Genomic DNA, 19,115 nt, shown 5'->3' with positions numbered 1-19,115 from the left:
AAACGACAAACAAAATAACTAGCATTTTAACACTGGCATTTGCAATTTCCTGACAGACCTTGTTTGATACAACCTTTGGCCCCAGTCCTGTTCTTTCTTCAGTCAGCCAAGGTTTGGCCGCTGATTTTAATGGCAAAGAGTTTGGACCACCTGAGTGATTGTACATGCCTGACACCAGAGAGCAATTACACACAGAAGTACACTCACTGAGGTCAAAAGTATTATAAAGCCTCCCTGCACTGCTGTAAGATACATAAATATATCAGTATTAAATAAAGCTAATAGAAAATATGTTAAAACGTTGAGGCAGGGTGGTCTCTTAGTGTTTGTACAATGCCTTGCACAATGGGACCAAGATCCTAGTTGGTGGTCTTTAAGTATTACTTGTAATACTACTATTATATCTAATGATCCCCTGACCATATGCCTGCACAGAATCTGTCTTTCATTGAAACCTTTGCTTTTTTTTTTTTGAATTCCATTCTTTTAAGTCTCATCATCCCTGCAAAAATATCAAACTAAATGTCCTACTGATATTTTCAAATGAAAATTAAGCTTATTTACAGAATTTTACAAGTTTCTCCCCACGGTTGGCCATCCAGTTACAAATGTATGATTTCCTGCTCAGAAATGTGGATGAATAAATTCTAAAGTGAGATAGTTGTCTGTATACCTTGATAAAGCATGGGTATTTTTCATAATACTGTACCTTGTTTACAATATAAATTGTTACAAGTGCTCATATTTTTGAATAAGCAGAGAGACCAACTTATGTGAAAATTACTTTGATTGAACACACCAAAAACATATTAAAAACATATGACTTACAGGGATCTCTACTGCCCACAGCTCCCCTCCAAGTTTACAGATAATCTGCATTGCAATTTTTGTGGCGATACTCATCATCATGCCCTGCTTATTCAGAGTGCGTGCTAGTACACATTGGCTGGGAACAGGTCGCTCAAGGCTCAGGAACTTTTTAATCAAGTCGTAACAGTCCTTCTGATTGGAAGGAAGAACACACATAACCTAAATGGAACAAGGGAGGGACAGTGGTCAGTGCTCTACTTCTGCAGATCTCTTCTTACAAGTTGATATATTTCACCATCTTAACATACAATATCCTCCACAAATACGCAGAATTTATAAAGCAAGACTAACTTGTTTTTCCTGCAAATCTCTTATTTTCATGAGTTCACAATTTGAAAACTTGTATCCACCATAAAAAGCTTGTATACGTTTTTAAATGGGCCACATTACACTTATGGTTGATTAACTAACTATAGGCCAAACTGAGCCACAATCCACGTAAACCGAGGGAGGAAAAACTTTGGCAGATGTGTTCTCTTCTCTAGAAATTCTGAGACGGTGGGGAGGAGACATGTAAGAAAGCTATGGTCACAGAGGCTGCTGCAGCACATAGAATATTGAAGACTTAACTTGGATCAACATGTTACAGGGGGGAATTACTGTGAGCTGGTGGCAATTGGTGTGATAATGAAGTAACTGGTTTACTAATGGGAGGATATACAATTGGGGATGGCATCTCAGAGGGTGAGATGGACAGAGGTAAAAGCTCTTTGGAAGGCTCATCCTGTCCTGTTAGAAAACTGCAGATGAAAGGTACATTAGATGGAAAAAAGTAGCTGTGTGTTTGTGACCGAATGTCGAAAAACAGGACAGAAGAGCTGCTCACTTGGTAGATGAAAAAAACTCCTCAGATCGCTCTTCTTGAAAGAAGCAATGCAAATCCTTGCTAGACATGTCTTGTACACAGAAAGCCATCCTTTGAGGTTATGGTTTATTATCTGCTGCTGAAACCAAGCTGCTGACTAGTGTTCTCAGAGATGTTCTGCTCTGCTGACTCCACAGGGAGAAGAGGCTGGCTATGCCTTATTTCCTCTCCCCCTACCTTCCCTTCATATCACAAAACTGGACTTGCCCCTTTCAAAAGCAACATGAAACAAAACTTAATCAACATAAACCTGTACGCACCAGCTGTACTTCAGGATTTACATGCTGTTGCACTGCCCTCAGGAATGCCACTGGGCTTTCTTGTACTTGTATTCTAAACAGAAACAGATAGAGACATATAAACATGCACTAATTCCATAAACTCACCGAACATCTTCAGAAACATTATGAACCAATTTTCTAGAGAAATCAAAACCATTATCCATATCTGACTTGCTTAGAATTAATGAGTAACCAATGACAAAGAACGCATCTACCAAAAATACAACTCAAAATTCCACCAATTGCCTCAGAGGGGTCTGTGTTAAGACTGAAGTTGGACAAATCACTGATTTGGGAGAGGGTGCTGAGAGTTCATTATCCCACTCCACAGACTCTGACATGAAGGCAAAAATAGTCAAGTGAGATGCAACACATATCTGTGGTATAAGAGAACACAGGTCCTAGGACTAACATCACAGCCAGCTCACTTAGAGGACATGAAAATAGCATGATATGCTGCAATAAAGATGAAGGGCAAATGTGAATTAGTTATTTCCTTTAAAAAAAAAAGGAACAAGAGTCACACAGCTGCTTAAAGTGCACATAACACCCTATAAAATCACTCATCATAGCATGAGTTTCCTGAAGGAAAAACACTCATACAGTGCAATTATGAAGTTTAACCTCACTTCAGCTTCACTCTTAAGAGCTGCTCAGTTTTTCATGTGTAACTCTCTCTACCTAGTGGAGTTAAATGTGTATATATCAAAACAACAAGTTAATATAAAAATTATTGAGGAAACAGACCTGAACACATCATATACTACTACTACTACTACTACAACAAAACCACCACCACCACCACCCGCCTCACATTGGAATCTGTCCATAGCTAGCTAGCTAGCTAAGAATTTCCAGTGCCATGGACCTCTAAACTGGGCGGGGGGGGAACCTGACATGGGTGGTTTCTATGCTACTTTATTGTCAAAAGAAGCCATGTCGAGGAAAGGGGAAAAGCAGGCTTAGGAGTACGGCCACATTATGGATATACTCAGGACACTCAACTGCGAGACTCTTGACAGCTGGCTTAGGTTAGAATAATCCCTGCACTGCTCTAACCTAAAGTGAGTGGCAGATTGGGGCTCTCTGACAGAGAATCTCACCCCAAATTGCTACAGAATACGTTATTTATATTAATCAGGATGGTAGTTTAATGAGAATCTGAAAATGTTACTTTTCCTTTATAAGATACATCTCCCTAAAACTGCTTACATTAAAATGCAGCTTTTTGTAAAAACTAAGTTTACTCCTTGCCCAACTTACATTGACCCTAAAATATAAATGAAAAGCTTCTATGCCCCAAGTTAAAGTCTTGCAGTTTATTGACCATGAAGACATACATTCTGCTTCCTAAATCACATCCATATTTTCTAATGGATATATGTAATTCCTCTACACTAAGCCTCCATTATATAGTCTTACTGCATCTGGTTAAATAGGTAGTCTAAAATATGTTCCAAAAGTGATGGTTTCTTGTAATGGGCTGAGGTATTCCATGATTTTTAAAATTTCATTTTACTTCTTAAAAATCTATATTCCATTGTACCTACATGCATACATTATTATTTAATACATTACTTGTTTATTGCTATTATTCAATATTTACATTGTGGTAGTGCCAAGAGGCCAACAAGCCTGTGGCTAAACGGTACACAAACAAAGAACATAAAAATGCCTGCTGCAATTAGTTAAAACTGTTTAAAAAAAAACAAACGAACAAACACAAACCAACCTACAACAACTGGGTGAGACACAAGCAAGCTTTGATGGAAAAGGGAGAGAAAAATATAAACAGGGGCTACATCTACACTAGCCCCAAACTTCGAAATGGCCATGCAAAGGGCCCTTTCGAAGTTTATTAATGAAGCGCTCAAATGCATATTCAGCGCTTCATTAGCATGGGGGCGGCTGCGGCACTTCGAAATTGACACGCCTCGCTGCCGCGCGGCTCCTTTTCAAAAGGACCCCGCCTATTTCGAAGTCCCCTTATACCCATCAGCTCATGGGAAGAAGGAGACTTCAAAGTAGGCGGGGTCCTTTCGAAAAGGAGCCCCATCGGGACAAGCCGTGCGGCGGTGAGGCGCGTCAATCTCGAAGTGCCGCGGCCGCCCGCATGCTAATGAAGCGCTGAATATGCATTTCAGCGCTTCATTAGTAAACTTCGAAATGGCCATTTGCGTGGCCATTTCAAAGTTTGGGACTAGTGTAGACACGGCCAGGATGTGTCCTCATTCTTAGCCAATGAGGGGCAGTAACCACAACTCACTGCGTGCCCCACCATGATACGGTTGCAGTTTAATAAATGCACCATGGAAGGGGTGAGTTTGACAGGTTTGGAAGACAAAGTGGTACCTTTACAGATTTTGACTGGGAATTTTTATGTGTATGGGGAGGGGGATAGCATAAGAGTATTGGTGCAATAGGTAAATCACGTGATTAAGGCTGCAAAACTGCATTTGATAATTTTGCGAAGGGCTTTGGAAAATGTTATTATTGGCAGTAATAATACACAGGCCTGATAGATTAAAATAAAGCAAATCTAGATTAGCCCTCTGCGAAATCTCACATTCTGGGATATTCAATGTGAAAACCCATTGGCCCTCCTGCTCTTTTCAGACAATTCAGAAGGTTCTCAGCTAGTTCTCTACTCCTGCTACTGCACAACAATAGCCAGTTGTCCAGACTCTGCACTCCAATGATCTTCATATTATGCATATCCTTTGACCAGTCACCAGCATTCATTGGTAGACACTGACAAAGAAAAAAAAAAAAAAGTTTAGAAAAATAGCTATTGAGAAAAGCAGTCAAGTAGCACTTTAAAGACTAGCAAAACAGTTTATTAAAGTGCTACTTGACTGCTTTTTGTTTTGATAGTGTATAGACTAGCATGGCTTCCTCTCTGTTACTGTTGAGAAAAGGGTTTTTCATAGACAGTCTTCAGTAAAAAGTATTAAGCATCAGTTTTGTTGACCATTCATTCTCACGTTGTTATATTTAGCTCTAAGGGTAATTCAGTTGCCCTCTTAAAGACAGGCTGCAATAGTTTACAGTGGAAACAATTCTTTTAGATGTGTGACCTGTCAATTGGAGCAAAAGCGAAAGCTTATCTCTAGATATTTGGAAAAATCTTGCTAAATCAAGTATGAAGTCATCCTACTCCCCTGATCATACCTAAAAACAACTGCCAAATATGTTTACCTGTCTGTGAGATGATTCTGCAAGCACGTGAACTGATAACGTAATATCTGCATATAGTGTTTTATGCAAATGGAACCACGACCAGGTCCTATAAGGCTATAAATTTGACTGCCTGTCTCAGCTAGCTTTGGGGTTTGATCATACAAGGTTCTGAGAATGTAACTAATGGCGTGCCTACACTAGGAACTAACTTCAAGTCAATGTTGAAGGTAGGCGCTACTTCAAAGTAGCCAGCAGACAGTTTACACACGTTTTCCCTTACTTCGAAGTTAGCCTCCCTTACTTCGAAGTTAACTTCAAAGTCCTTACTCCATTCCCGGGAATGGAGTAGTGCCCCACTTTCAAGGTTAACTTCGAAGTAGCGTGTGCGTAGACGCTCAACTTCACAGCCTGCTACTTCGAAGCTGTACTTCCAAGTAAGCAACTTCAAAGTTATTTCTGTAGTGAAGAGACAGTGAAGACACGACTGATCTCCAAGTGAGCATCAAGCATTTTGCACCCAAATGGATCAAGCTACAATGCTTGTTTGTAAAAATCTATATTTCTTACAAAACAGGCGTCCCACACGTGGCTCTGCATATCTGACTCAGCACCATTAAAAGGTGCTGATGGTTAGTGAGTATGGCAACCATAGCTAACTGACTAGTAACAGAGAGGGAGCCGTGCTAGTCTATATACTATCAAAACAAAAAGCAGTCAATAAGCACTTTAAAGACTAGCAAAATAATTTATTAGGTGAGCTTTCGTGGGACAGAAAATTGACTTATCTGCACTCAGCTTACTAGGCTGTCCCTATGACCTCACTTACTCCTCGCATCTCACAAGGAGTACAGGGTTCAACTGTAACCCCTATGGAACATGAAAAGTTGACCTTACTAGATGCGTGAAATTGAACCCTGGAGGATTGACCCTGCTCAGGTCAGTCTTCCCGGCTAGTGTAGACATATCCTTAGACTGAGAAGCTTACTATTAGAAATCTCAGGTTTATCCTTATCCAGTAACTACAAGAATCAGGTTGGAGCTGTCCCACGAAAGCTCACCTAATAAACTATTTTGATAGTCTCTGAAGTGCTACTTGACTGCTTTTTGTTTTGATAGCTAACTGACCTTTGCAGAAATTTTTCTTCTATACCCGAGGACACTATGAACACAAGGGTTTGTAGTAAATTCTTAACTACAAAGTGTGAAGTAGCAACTACCAATTTCCTAAATTCAATCCAAGACTCCTGCGATAAACTTCTCTAGTCCAAAGATGGGGGCATGCTCAGACTATTGCCTGAGGGCTCACTGTGGTCTATAGCCATCTAAACTGCAGCTCCAACCTGATTCTTATAGTTACTGGATAAGGATAAACCTGAGATTTCTAATAGCAAGCTTCACCTCAGTAAGCTTCTCAGCCCAAGGATGTGTCTACACTAGCCGGGAAGACTGACCTGAGGAGGGTCAGTCCTCCAGGGTTCGATTTCACATGTCTAGTAAGGTCAATTTTGCACATTCCATAGGGATTACAGTTGAACCCTGTACTCCTTGTGAGATGCGAGGAGTAAGTGAGGTCATAGGGACAGCCTAGTAAGCTGAGTGCAGATAAGTCAATTCTAGCTATACAGTTGCCATAACTAGAATTGTGTATCTGCAGCTGACTTACCTTGCATAGTGTAGATATAGTCTCTGGTATATTGGCACCTTTAAACAACAGTTACTGGACACACACAAAAGGATTTCAAGGGGTATGCAGCAGAAAATAAATTACTAAAAATAAGGAGATAAGCACTGGGAGAGGTGGTACATCGATATGGCCAAAGTCCTGAAAGGGGTACGCAAATGTTTCAAGTTTGGGAAACACTGACCTAGAGATACTCACATATGGAATTTTAAATGGAGGTCTCTGTACTCACGGTCTGCTCCTGCATGAGGATTTTTTCAGTTGGAACAATACGGCCTGTCAGGGAAACTTGGCACCCAAGCTGCAACCCCCACAGCTCCAACTCTAAACGAGCCTCTTTGATTCTGTAAGATTTTTGTTGACATTATGGACAAGAATTTTTAAAAAGGAAGAAAAAACCCACTAGCACAACCACCGAAGATGATCTGTGAAGAGTCAGTTCATAAAATAAAACAAATTTTCAAAGGATTTGTTTCTATTTCCATTCAATTTCTATCACACAGGAAAACAGATGAGCATTTGTATTAGAATACAATAAACATAACCACATTAGTGTTCTTGATATAATCCTTTCTGAAGATTTCAGTATTTCTGGGTAAAGGACTAAACTAAACATTGCCAGTAATCAATGTCAGCTAGTTAGACCAATAAGCCTGAGCACTACATTGTTTAAGCATGCATAATACTTTTAGTAGTTTAGATTTTATCCGACCTAGCACACTGTAAATATAAAACCATTAACAGATAACTAAGAATTATGGTACTTTAACTCCATCTAGGGGATCCAGCTACATAAAAAATTTAAGTATATGCAGCTGCCAGAACTCTCACTATTGAATTCAAAGCTTAATATTCTTTTCTTTTTAAGTAACACCTTATTTCACGTGTAAGACCTGTACTTTTCTTTAACCCTCTCATCCACAACCGCTAAGCCCTCCTATTCTTGTCTCATTACATCTCTCTCATCCTCTTTTATTCAGTGTACCTCACTTCGTCACTTAGACCTTGCTGTTGATTTCACCTTTATCTCCCCCAAGCTTTCACACTAGTACACTACACCACGTGGTCAAAGGTGTTTGTACACAGTGGCACTAGAATTGAGAACTCAAATGGCACTCCTCAAACTTATGCGCAGCATGAGCTTTCTATTGCAAGCACATTCAAACAGCTGAACAAATACAAAGCAACATGGATGCAAATTTAGTCTAAGCACTGGCATGTGATTGAGTACTTCAGCACAAAACAAAGATCTTTTTGATGTCAAGTTGGCTTGTGCAATGTGTGGCTCTGGCTCCTGATCTTACCACTACCTGGTACGCAGTGTTGTCTCCTTGAACCTTTGTCCACCAAAACATCATTCTACTGCATGCCAAAAAAGTTGGATGTAGGTAAACTTGAAATACTTGAGGCACAAGCCCTGTTTCAACGCAGTCTTGATGCTTCCTTAGTCATCAGCAAAGAAGGTCCAGAATGGTCACCCACTACTGAGGATGACTGGATTAACATCAAAGAAACAACCTACAGAACTGCTGTCGAGATGCTTGGTTTCCAAAAACACAGGCACAAGGACTGGTTTGATGACCAGGACAGAGATGCCCACACTCTTGATAAGACGTGTGTGACACTCCTGGCTTGGATCAATGATAAAGAAAATGCCTTCAGGAAAACCAGCACACATTTGAGCCAAGTATAAGACACAAGTCAACTTATGGCAAATGAAAGAGGACTAGTGGAAATGTCAAGCAGCTGAACTCCAAGATGTGGCAGACAGATACGATCTTAAACCATTCTATGACAGGCTGAAGATAATCTATGGGCCACGCACTGCTGGCTCTACAACAGTGCACTCTGCTGATGGCCTCACTTTGATCACAGATAGTGCTAAAATCCTTGACCACTGGGCTGAACATTTTCACAGAAGTATTGACCCAGACCTTGACTTCTGACAGCAGTGTTCTTGAAGCGACTCCTTGGTGGGCTAACCATTTACAGCTGGTCATACCATCAACTCTTGATGAGGTATACAAAGCTGTTAACTAGATGAAATCTGGAAAGGCACCTGGCAGTGATGAAGTTCCATCAGAAATGTATAAAGCTGCTGGTGGCCAGCTGATGTACTGTCTCACCCACTTATTTAGTGCAATTTGGGAGAAGCAGATAGTCCCCCAGGACTTCAAAGATGCCTTGGTTGTACATATATGCAAGGGTAAAGGTGACCATGCTTGTTGTGATGACCACCCAGATATCTCTCTGCTCTCTACAGCTGGTAAGTTGCTGGCCTACATCCTTTACAACCAGCTTTCACTACATGTGTTCAAAAATGGCGTCATTCCTGAAAGCCAGTGCTGTTCTCGTGCTGGTTGAGGAACTATTGATAGGATATTCGCAGCCAGCCAGACACAAGAGAAATGTAGAAAGCAACATCAGGACCTTTATGTCATCTTTGTTAACTTGACCAGGGCACTCGACACGGTCAACAGAAATGGGCCCTGGAAAATATTTCGGAGAACTTGCGGTCCTGAAAAAAATGTGTCATCAACACAGTTTGGTCTTTTCATAAAGGCATGCTTGGTCGCATCCTAAACAAAGGAGGGATATCAGTCCCTAACAGACAGCAGTATTTTCTATCTCTGGAAATTTCAGGCTCCTACCAAAGTGGTTACTACAACTATCCATGATCTTCTGGTTGCTGATGACTATGCACTGTTGGCTCATTCAGTGAAGGATGCACAGGAGCCTTCTGATCACTTTGTTACTTCTGCTCACTGCTTTGGACTCACGGTGAGCCTCAAGAAGACATGCCTCAGCCTGTTTGGAAAGAGCCCAGCACTCCACTGATCACTGCTGCTGCTACAGTCCTTAAGGCTGTTGACAAGTTCTGCTATCTTCGAAGCATACTGTCCTCTAGTATAAATGTGGATCACGATGTATCTGCTCGATTAGCCAAACTGGAAAATGGACCAAACACTTATGGAATGACCATGGTATTAAACTGCATACCAAGGTAGCAGTTTACCAGGCAGTTGTCCTGAATATCCTGCTGTATGGCTCAGAGTCATGGACAATATATTGCCACCATATTTTGAAACTCGATCAGTTCCATATGCACTGTCTGAGGAAGATCGCCCACGTGAACTGGTGGGACAAAAACACGGAGGTTCTTAAGCTGTGTAGTATCATGGGCATGGAAGCAATGCTTATGAATATACAGTTTCACTGGATTGGTTATGTTATGAGGATGGATGATACATGGATATCAGAAATGGTCTTCTATGACCAGCTTGCTCATGGAAAGCACCCTATCAGTGGTCAGTATAAGTGCTATAAAGACACCTTAAAAGCCTGTGTGAAGTCATGCAGCATATCTCCCAATGATCTGGAAAATCTATTTCAGGACAGACTGTTCTGGTGGCAAACTACTGTACAGGCTCTTAATTGCTTTGAGAGTCAGCATATCCATCCAGGCACTACAGGAAAAGCGTAGGATCTGAAAAGAAGGTACAACACTTGCAGTTGGCAGCTTTTTATGTGACATCTGTAATCAGCTTGGCCAATCAAGGATTGGTTTAGTCACTTGCTAGCGGCACCATAAAAGATGAGCTCCATTGATTGACGAATAAGATCTTCCCCAACCTTTCACACTAGTATCTCATCAATGTAATGCATTGACAATTTAAGTAAACTAACACAGAGAGCCCACTTAAACAAGTATCTTAAATTATTAGACGGCTAAATGGAAATCAAAACAAAAGTAATACACCTTTTTAAAGAAAATTCTTATAAAGCAACAGAAATTAAAATAATTTTCACTACATAAAAGGTAAAATGTTTTAAAAGGGAGTTAGTAAAAAAGGTGTTGTACACCTGACTGCAATTATTATATTAAATGCCAAAGCCCATCTGTATTACTAGCATCTTTCCACCTAGAGATGACTGTATACATCTAGTAGAAGTAGAATATTCACTTTTCCATCCCATTCCACTATTTCTGAATAGAATATTTATACATGTGTATGCACAATTTGCACCATAATTCGAAGGCCAAGTATTTTAAAATAGTTGCTTAGGTTACACTCTCAACATACCTATGCACTGACACAGATATCTGATTGCATATCAAGTATTTTAAAGGTCTGATGCTACACCAATGGATGTCAATGGCAACACTCCCGGGCTACCCTAGAAGCATCTGTGGACAGAAGTTACTGTCGACAGGGAAATCGCAAGAGAACCTGTCGATGGATTGAATCTACACACAACTTGCTCTGTTGACAGAGAACTGCCAGACTGCACTTCCATCTGGAGCCAGAAAGCAGAATGGCAGCTCTTCAACGAGGGCTGCCCAGCAACCAGAAGTCCCCTCTGTTGACAGATTTTCGAGGGATAACACTGTTGAGACAAATGCAGAGTTCTGTCGAGACTCTGCCAACAGACTGCCCTAAGTGTGTAGATACTCCCTGAGTTATGTTGACAGAAGGCCCCTTCTGTTGACATAACTCTCTAGTGTAAGCACAGCCCCAATAACTTCCATGGGGCCAGGAGTGAGCCCCAACTGAAGAAATTAGCAATGATAACGTGTGGCCAGTTAAAGTGTGCTCCAAACTATAATGTAGAGAAAAGTAAATCATATTGTAACTGTGTGCCAAAGTTCTTCTACAGACTTTACAAGTTGAAACCAGGCTGTCACATTATTTTAGATGAACAGCTTTTTCATATTAGTATTAGCAGGAAGTATTTTGCTAAGTCATTCCTTCTCTTCTAAATCTGTGAATGAATCATAGAATGAGACTTTATGGCAATTTAGCAGAACCAGTAATTACAGATTGTCAAAAGAACACAAATAATTTTACTTAATATCTCAGGCAGAAGTCTAATTTTGGTCCCAAAGTCAAGTTTTGTTATACTAACTTACCTCTGAATATTGTCAGCAAGCTGAGACAGCCTTTGCTGTCTTTGCTCAGGGCTCAGATGCATTTCTTTAGCCAGATCCTTCATCAGATGAAAGTCAGAGGTTGCCTGGCTGGTCAAGCCTAATAATAATAGTGAATAATAATAATAGTGAATCACTTCCTCCTCCTTCCAAAAGAGATACCATCAGCACTGATCTAGAGTATCTGTGTGTTCACAGCAGGCCTGTCATGCTACATTATTACTTCACACATATAACATGGTGCCCTCTAAAGACTTCAACCTGATTGCGATGCTCTATGGTAGGTATTCTAGTAAAAAGAGAAATAAGAGGAGACAAACAAGAAGGCAGGGATAAGGGAAGGGGAGGTGAGATAAAAATAGGATGTGTGCAATTCCTAGGTGGGAGCAGTAATCAATTTCCCTACCTATTAAAATTTAATTCCTCATTAAAGAGTCCTTTGGTTTAGAAAACAGCCCATTTTGCCACTGTGCAAACTGACCACTAGCGGGGCGCTAGACACAAAACCAAATTAAATGGGTCCAATTCCTGGGTGAATAGATGCCACCTATGGAATTTTTGGCTTAGACGTTAAAAGATGACATCTGCTACCAATCTTGGAAGTACAGAGATTATTCCTTTGGCATGCATAGATGTTGAAGTTATTGCTAAGAAGTATATAAAAGTTGTTTCCCAATAAAAGGAAAATCAGTAAATGAAACGTCTAAATCAGGGATTCCCAACGTATGGGTAGGGTCCCAAACATTGGTCACCATTAACTTTTCTAAAAGTCGTCAGCTGGGCGGCTCTGAGCCACATGTGGTTCTTTAAGGAGCCATTTGCAGCTCTGGCTGCTGCTACCGCTCACTCCTTCAGCTCCCAGTCCCTGCCCTGCTGTGCTGAAATGGAACTCAATTTAACTGGTTTAATGGTAGGCAGGAGGGATCCGGCTGTCAAACCAATTAAATTGAGTCCCATTGCAGCGGGACCGGGCAGGGAACTGCCTGCGCTGCAAGTGGGGAATGGTGTAAGAGGGCTTGGAGAAGCTGCATGGAGGCAGCGGCCCAGTGAAAGAGCAGTGGGGGGTAGCAGCAGCGCTCATGTGAGGTAGGTGGAGGGGCGGTTTGAGGGGTTTAAGCCTGGGGGCAAGGGATTGGGGGAGAGAATCAAGATTTACAAAAAAAAAAGTTTCCCAGGGGAGAACCTCCTCACCCCCACCAGTTTTGCATTGCCTTGGGTCAAAATCTTATGGAATTGTCAAAATGGGTCCCATCTCGAAAAAGGTTTGGAACTGCTGGTCTAAATGGATAATAGCAGTAACAGCTGCCATAAAAAAACTGCAATTTCAGTTCACTGCTGTTGTGTATTGGGCTGTTAGTAGTGATAGATCTGACTGTTGTCACAGTAACTGAGCTTGATCATTAGGGCATTAGCCCAGCTGGTTTTGGTTGGTTCTAGATTGTAGCGAGAGATGCAAAAATGGGAAAACAACTCTGTGTTCAAGTGATTTCTTATTAAACTCAGTGACTTCAAACAACATAGCTGTTGCACTTTTTCTTTTAGGTTATGTCTACACAAGCCCAAAACTTCGAAATGGCCATGCAAATGGCCATTTTGAAGTTTACTAATCAAGCGCTGAAATACATATTCAGCGCCTCATGAGAATGCTAGCAGCCGCGGCACTTCGAAATTGACATGGCTCGTCGAGACAGTGCTCCTTTTCCAAAGGACCCCAGCAACTTCAAAATTCCCTTATTCCTAACAACAGATAGGAATAAGTGGATTTCGAAATTCCCGGGGTCATTTCAAAAAGGAGTCCCATCTGGACGAGCTGCGCAGCAGTGAGCTGCATGAATTTTGAAGTGTCGCAGCTGCAGGCATTCTAATGAGGCGCTGAACATGTATTTCAGCGCTTCATTAGTAAACTTTGAAACGGCCATTTGCATGGCCAGTTCGAAGTTTTGGGCTAGTGTATACATAGCCTTAGATTTATATCATTTTGGTGTGTGCACTGTACTGCCTTGACTGTTTTCCCAAGTTGTCACCAAGACAGCATCATCTATTTGAGGCACACTTAATTAATACAAGTATACATTCTCCAAAAAGGATTCCTGGTCTTCTCAACTCTAGCCACTGTCTTAGTAGGGGTTCTTGTTGGTTTCACATTGCATTCAATGGAGTTCCTCCTGATTTAAAGTGGTGTAACTGAAAGCAAAACGTGTCCTGCTGTACGAAGGGCTTCTGATTTGCTTTTAAATAGTATCAATGCAAAAAGCATAAAATTTGCTGTAATGTTTCTTACTGCTACTAGTTTATGACCTTTATAGTTCTGCCAGACCCATTCTCCTGTGCAGTTAGAAACTGAGTGTTACACTCAATACATGTTTAGTGAAGTTACCCCGATTAGATCAGTCAGACACACAGCTCATGGGGGGGAAAAAAAACAAACAAACAGCAGAGAAGGGAGAAACAGCTCATTTCCAATTACTGCTAACATGTACCATAAAGAGTTACTTGTTTAGCAAAGAAGCTTATGCTGTTTATTCCATCATCTCCTAGCAGCTCTGAAAGCTGGCCCTAGATGCAATTTACCAAAAATTTTGTTTTATGTTTTCAACAGTTTGTAAGTGGACTATAAGAAGTGTTGCTCATGTCCACTTCACATTAGGTATGTGCATGCCCATTTGCATGGTGGCTGAAGATTTTTGCCTCGCCTCCGAGGTATTTGTAGGGCCAGCTCTGGTGCCCCAGCATCCTGCACTACTACGTGAGGCACTGCCAGCCTTGTGCCCTCTCAGTTCCTTCTTGCTATCAACTCAGTCAGTTGGGAAGAAGCGAGGGTCATGGAATGGACATGGGCAAAACACCTGGAACAACAGCATGGTTCTGAAAGTTTAGTAACCGTCTTTTCTTCCAATGCTTGCTCATATTGATTCCACGTTAAGTCACTCACAAACAGTATAAAATGGACACAAACTCTGAGTTTTAGCAGCAGGGTGTCCTTATATTTACTTAAGTCCCAGATATTTAATTTATAGCTCCCCAGCAGCACTTGTTGTAGACTGACTGCAGAATAAATGTTTCTCCTGAATGAACATGTCCAGTTTTCTAGCATCCTTGGTTTTAGACATGTCATTCGTCTGCCCCTGCTGGTTCCACTCATTTGCGGCAGATGCTACCAGCGATCCCAGAGAAAGGAAGGAATATAACTATTCATAGCTCTTGACAAGCACAGTATTTCTTTTCTGCAATCTTAGCCATTAGTGACAAAGAGGACAAGGTCTTCCAGAGAGCCTTGACCACTTTCAGCATCCCTTTGTGCACTGGTAGCACAACCTTAGGGATGGTACTGTGACCACCAGTATGGCAAAGAGGCTCTCTGTTGGTTGTGAGCTCCTCAGCCTTCAAGCCCAAGTTTGAGATAACTTGTTTGACATACTTTTGGTGGACCCAGAAATCATCTGGTGGCAATGGGTGGAAGGGACTTACACTATATTGCCCTGGAATTAGAAGGATGGAGGCAATACCAGGTGAAGGGCTGTGGTACCTTCTTCTACTTAGGAAACCTCCCTTAGAACCGATGCTTGCCCTGCAGTACTGGCATCCAAGACAGTTTCACTCCTGCACCAGTACAGGTGATGCCCAAGACTGCATCTGAGATGTGTCTGTGAATGATCAGTGGGAATACAGCATCATGGTGAGCCCCCTAGTGTTCCAATACCGGCAGCGTAATGGCCACTGTCGTCACAGCCAAACACGAGATGTGGGACAAGTTCCAAAGTCCAGCACCCAAACTGACCAATGTTCCTGAGGGGGCAAACCACACTCCCACTCTGACTCTCAAGAGAGCTCCTCCCGCAGGGCTGGTGGCTCTCACCAGTGCAGCATGTACACAGCACTTCACTCATGGATATTTCAATGCAGTTTATTGACAGTGGAATATAACTCTACAATTCTGGGAAAATAAAGTGATCAATTAAAAATGTACAATACTCTTGTAAAGAAACTCCCAGTCCTTATGAGAAACTGCTGTACCAATCTAATTTTCTAATTCCTTAAAAAAACGTAACTCCACATAATCTTTTCAGTTCTTTAGATGTTATCTTGAAAAAAATAAGAAAAATGAGCCTGTCATGCTAATCATGATTGAGCCTTCTGACAAGCTAATTCCTATAAGCAATATAATAATTAGAATTTATATAGTATTTTACATTTTCAAAGCACTATATGATCATGAAAGTTGTGATTCTGATCTTACACTGTTTTAAACCTATCAACTTCAACTAAGCTGCCTCATATTTATAACTGTACTAAGTCAAAGTAAGACTTAGCCAATTAAACCTTGCCTATATGACAGGTACCATTTATCCTCCTTTTACAAATTAGGAAACAACTAGTGTGGGTGAACTACCCAAGCGCACACACACACCTAGTCATCTCTCATATACATACCTGATTCCAGCTGAGGCTAAATAAGTGTTCATTTTATCATGAAAATTTTACAGCACATGCTAGTTCTAGAAAATCTGCACATTTTATTCTCCTTTAGAATTTTAACTCATTGGAGCAAAAACATCATAAAATATAAAAAATACAGAAAATAAGTGAGTTTCGTACACCTGTACATCTGCTAAATATTTAGCACCTGTTTCTCCTATCATTCTCGTTTAAGTCATAACTAATTCAGTTCAAGGCAAACAAGCTCCATCAACATAAAAACCATCTTGTTCTTTCCAAGTGTCACTTTTCCAGTCACCTTCTTTATTTAACAGAGCCAGGACAAGGTAAGTTATAGCTCAAAATGGACCCCTTTAAAAAACATGTAAGAGAATTTGGAGATCTTTTGAAGTACCATTGCTGCTGTTAGGGGAAGGGCTCCCTCACGGGTATCCTAGCATAGGGTAGGACTATGCAGTTGTGATATGAGAGGAACATTAAAACAACCCAGAGACAGCAAAGGGTGGGATGGAACCATGAACCCTCAAAAAACCTCTTTACTCCTGAATAAACCATGGAAAGGTCTGTATCAGTACCATTCCCAGCCCAATACAACTAGGAAGAGAGTAGAAGCTGAAGTCGCCTCTATCACCCTCTGTTCCTAACCACCATTTCCAGAGAAGGGAAATGAATCCTACACTCTAAAGTAGTTGGGAAGGGAGGGGAGGACTGGGAAGCTTTAGACTGTTTCCTGTCCAGCCTCTGTAGTACTTCAGAGGGAGACAATCCAACAGGGAGAAACTCTAAAGCAGCCCAGGGCAGCAGGAACCAGGAAGATCAGAATCCAGCTGATTAATTTTTGAAGGTGACGAAACTGGGCCCACCTCCCTGTTCTTACCTTACAGCAACTGAGGCATTACATGGAGGGTTATTTGTTCCTATAGTCTCCTTACATACTCGCTGCCCAGCCCCCAACACCATATCCCTGCATGGGGTAAGTATGAAGGCTGTTATCTTGGGGGCAGTGGGGTGGTAATCGTGTCTATCATGTTCTTCTCTCAATAACTGAGGACCGTGTGGCACTAGGAGTGCTTGGTTACCTCCAAATCTGCCCCTAGCTGAATTTAAGGGTACATCTACACAGCCCACAGCAGCAAGTCTTCCTGCTTGCCTAGGCTTCAGAACTGGAGCTCCAGCCCAAGCTGCAACTTCAAACAGCTATTTTTACAGAACTAGCACAAGCCTGAGTCTATCGATCAGGCTCATGGGCTTGCTCCCAATGCTGTGTAGACTTATGCTTAGGGGACCTACTACAGTTCTCATATGCCACACAAACTAAAGAGCTGTTCTATACTCAGCAGCCAGGTCTAGTTTCGCCTCATGGTTCCCCATTACATGAGGTCAATTTATTATACCATCATTTTGCTAATTAAATACCATTCCAACTGGTCTTTGTCCTCCTATGTCGCCAAACTACATTATTTGGCTGCTGGATCAGACAAGATTTGTGAGTTAAGTATGCTTTACCTGTTAGATAGCACAGCTCAGGGATCAGGTGGACAACACGGGGTTCAACAGTGCTACTCTGCTTACTTTTCAATCGGCTAACCAGCATAGGCTGATTTAGGTCCGTCAGGGTTATATCATACTGCTGTAAGGTGGAACATTATTGAGGAAAAAGTTAATCAAGGGACACTGCACTACATTTCAGGTGATTAGTCAACTCTACTTACAACCTGCAAGCTATTTCAGTGGCTGTGTTTTGAACTGCAAAAGAGAGACCAAATTCCTCTTGTCCACATATAAATGTGCTCCCTCCCACCAGTGGTACAAAAGAGAAGGAAAGCAAAACTTCTCAAACACATGGGATTCATCTCATGTAGAGGAATTCCTGTGTGGCAAAACTGGCACAGATACCCCTAAAAAGAGTTGTGCCTGACTCTCCCAATATATTGGGCATACCAGCGGAAGAGCCGAAACAGGCAGTACTTCAGCTATCCCCAGCTTGAGGATGGCACCTCAGGAACCATGGCCAACAAGACCTCATTCAAAACAGCCCTGATACTGTTCTGAATTGCACCAGTTGCCAAAAAACAGCCCCTAGGATCTATCATTTTACTCAAAACTAGTCGTTGGAAAGTTATTAGGCCTGATTTCACGAAGTGTTAAATCACTACCAAATAGGAATGCAAATATGTTACACAGGTGTAAATAACTACACAACGTACAAGGCACTAAAGAACCTTAAGTTTCCTTCTATGACATTTTCTGTTATGTTTTCATGTCACTATCACCACCTACTATATTCCTTTTCTGGTTTCCATATGTATTATAATCTTTTCCTTCCAGTGCAAGTGATTCCTGACCAACCAAAGGGATATGAATAAAATCTTGTCTTCTCCACATATCAACATGAGAGTTCTGTAGAGCAGTGGTTACTGCATTTGCCTAACATGCAAAATGTCCCTGGTTCAAAACCAGGCAGATACAGCGCTGTTTCAACTGAGAGAAGCTTCCACATCACAGGCTCTAGCCCTCCTGCAGGACTTCAATCACTCCAACATATGTTTGGAGTCCAATACAGCGGCACACAGACAATCCTGGTAGTTTTTGGAGAACGTTGTGTCAGGAAGTTATCCCAAGTGCTGAAAAAACCAAATGGGACATGCGCAGCTTGACCTGCTGCTCATAAACAGGGAGGAACTAGTAAGAGAAGTAGAAGTAGGTGTCAACCTGGGCTACAGTGATCACAAAATGTTAGATTTCAGGATCCTGACAAAAGGAAGAAAGGTGAGCAGTAAAATACAAACCCTGGATTTCAGAAGTGCAGACTGAATCCCTCAGAGAGCTGATGAGCAGGATTATCTGTGAAGCTAATACGAAGGGGAAAGG

General features: G+C 41.5%; 1 protein-coding gene across 1 annotated transcript in view; it reads right to left on the bottom strand.

The window, feature by feature from the left end:
• The window catches only part of PIWIL4 (piwi like RNA-mediated gene silencing 4), a 63,104-nt gene that overhangs the window by 18,186 nt on the left and 25,803 nt on the right, over positions 1 to 19,115 (bottom strand). The window contains exons 9-14 of the mRNA XM_074983480.1: positions 17,751 to 17,874; positions 11,790 to 11,907; positions 7,110 to 7,221; positions 4,583 to 4,767; positions 1,996 to 2,068; positions 829 to 1,029 (exon numbers count right to left, since the gene is read on the bottom strand). Of these exons, the coding sequence (XP_074839581.1) occupies positions 829 to 1,029; positions 1,996 to 2,068; positions 4,583 to 4,767; positions 7,110 to 7,221; positions 11,790 to 11,907; positions 17,751 to 17,874 (813 nt within the window). The remainder of the gene's footprint in view (positions 1 to 828; positions 1,030 to 1,995; positions 2,069 to 4,582; positions 4,768 to 7,109; positions 7,222 to 11,789; positions 11,908 to 17,750; positions 17,875 to 19,115) is intronic.

Source organism: Carettochelys insculpta, chromosome 1 (assembly GCF_033958435.1).
Source record: "Carettochelys insculpta isolate YL-2023 chromosome 1, ASM3395843v1, whole genome shotgun sequence".
Classification (NCBI taxonomy): Eukaryota; Metazoa; Chordata; order Testudines; family Carettochelyidae; genus Carettochelys; species Carettochelys insculpta.
Note: the sequence above shows the minus strand (reverse complement) of the source record. Positions and strands in the feature narration are given on the sequence as shown.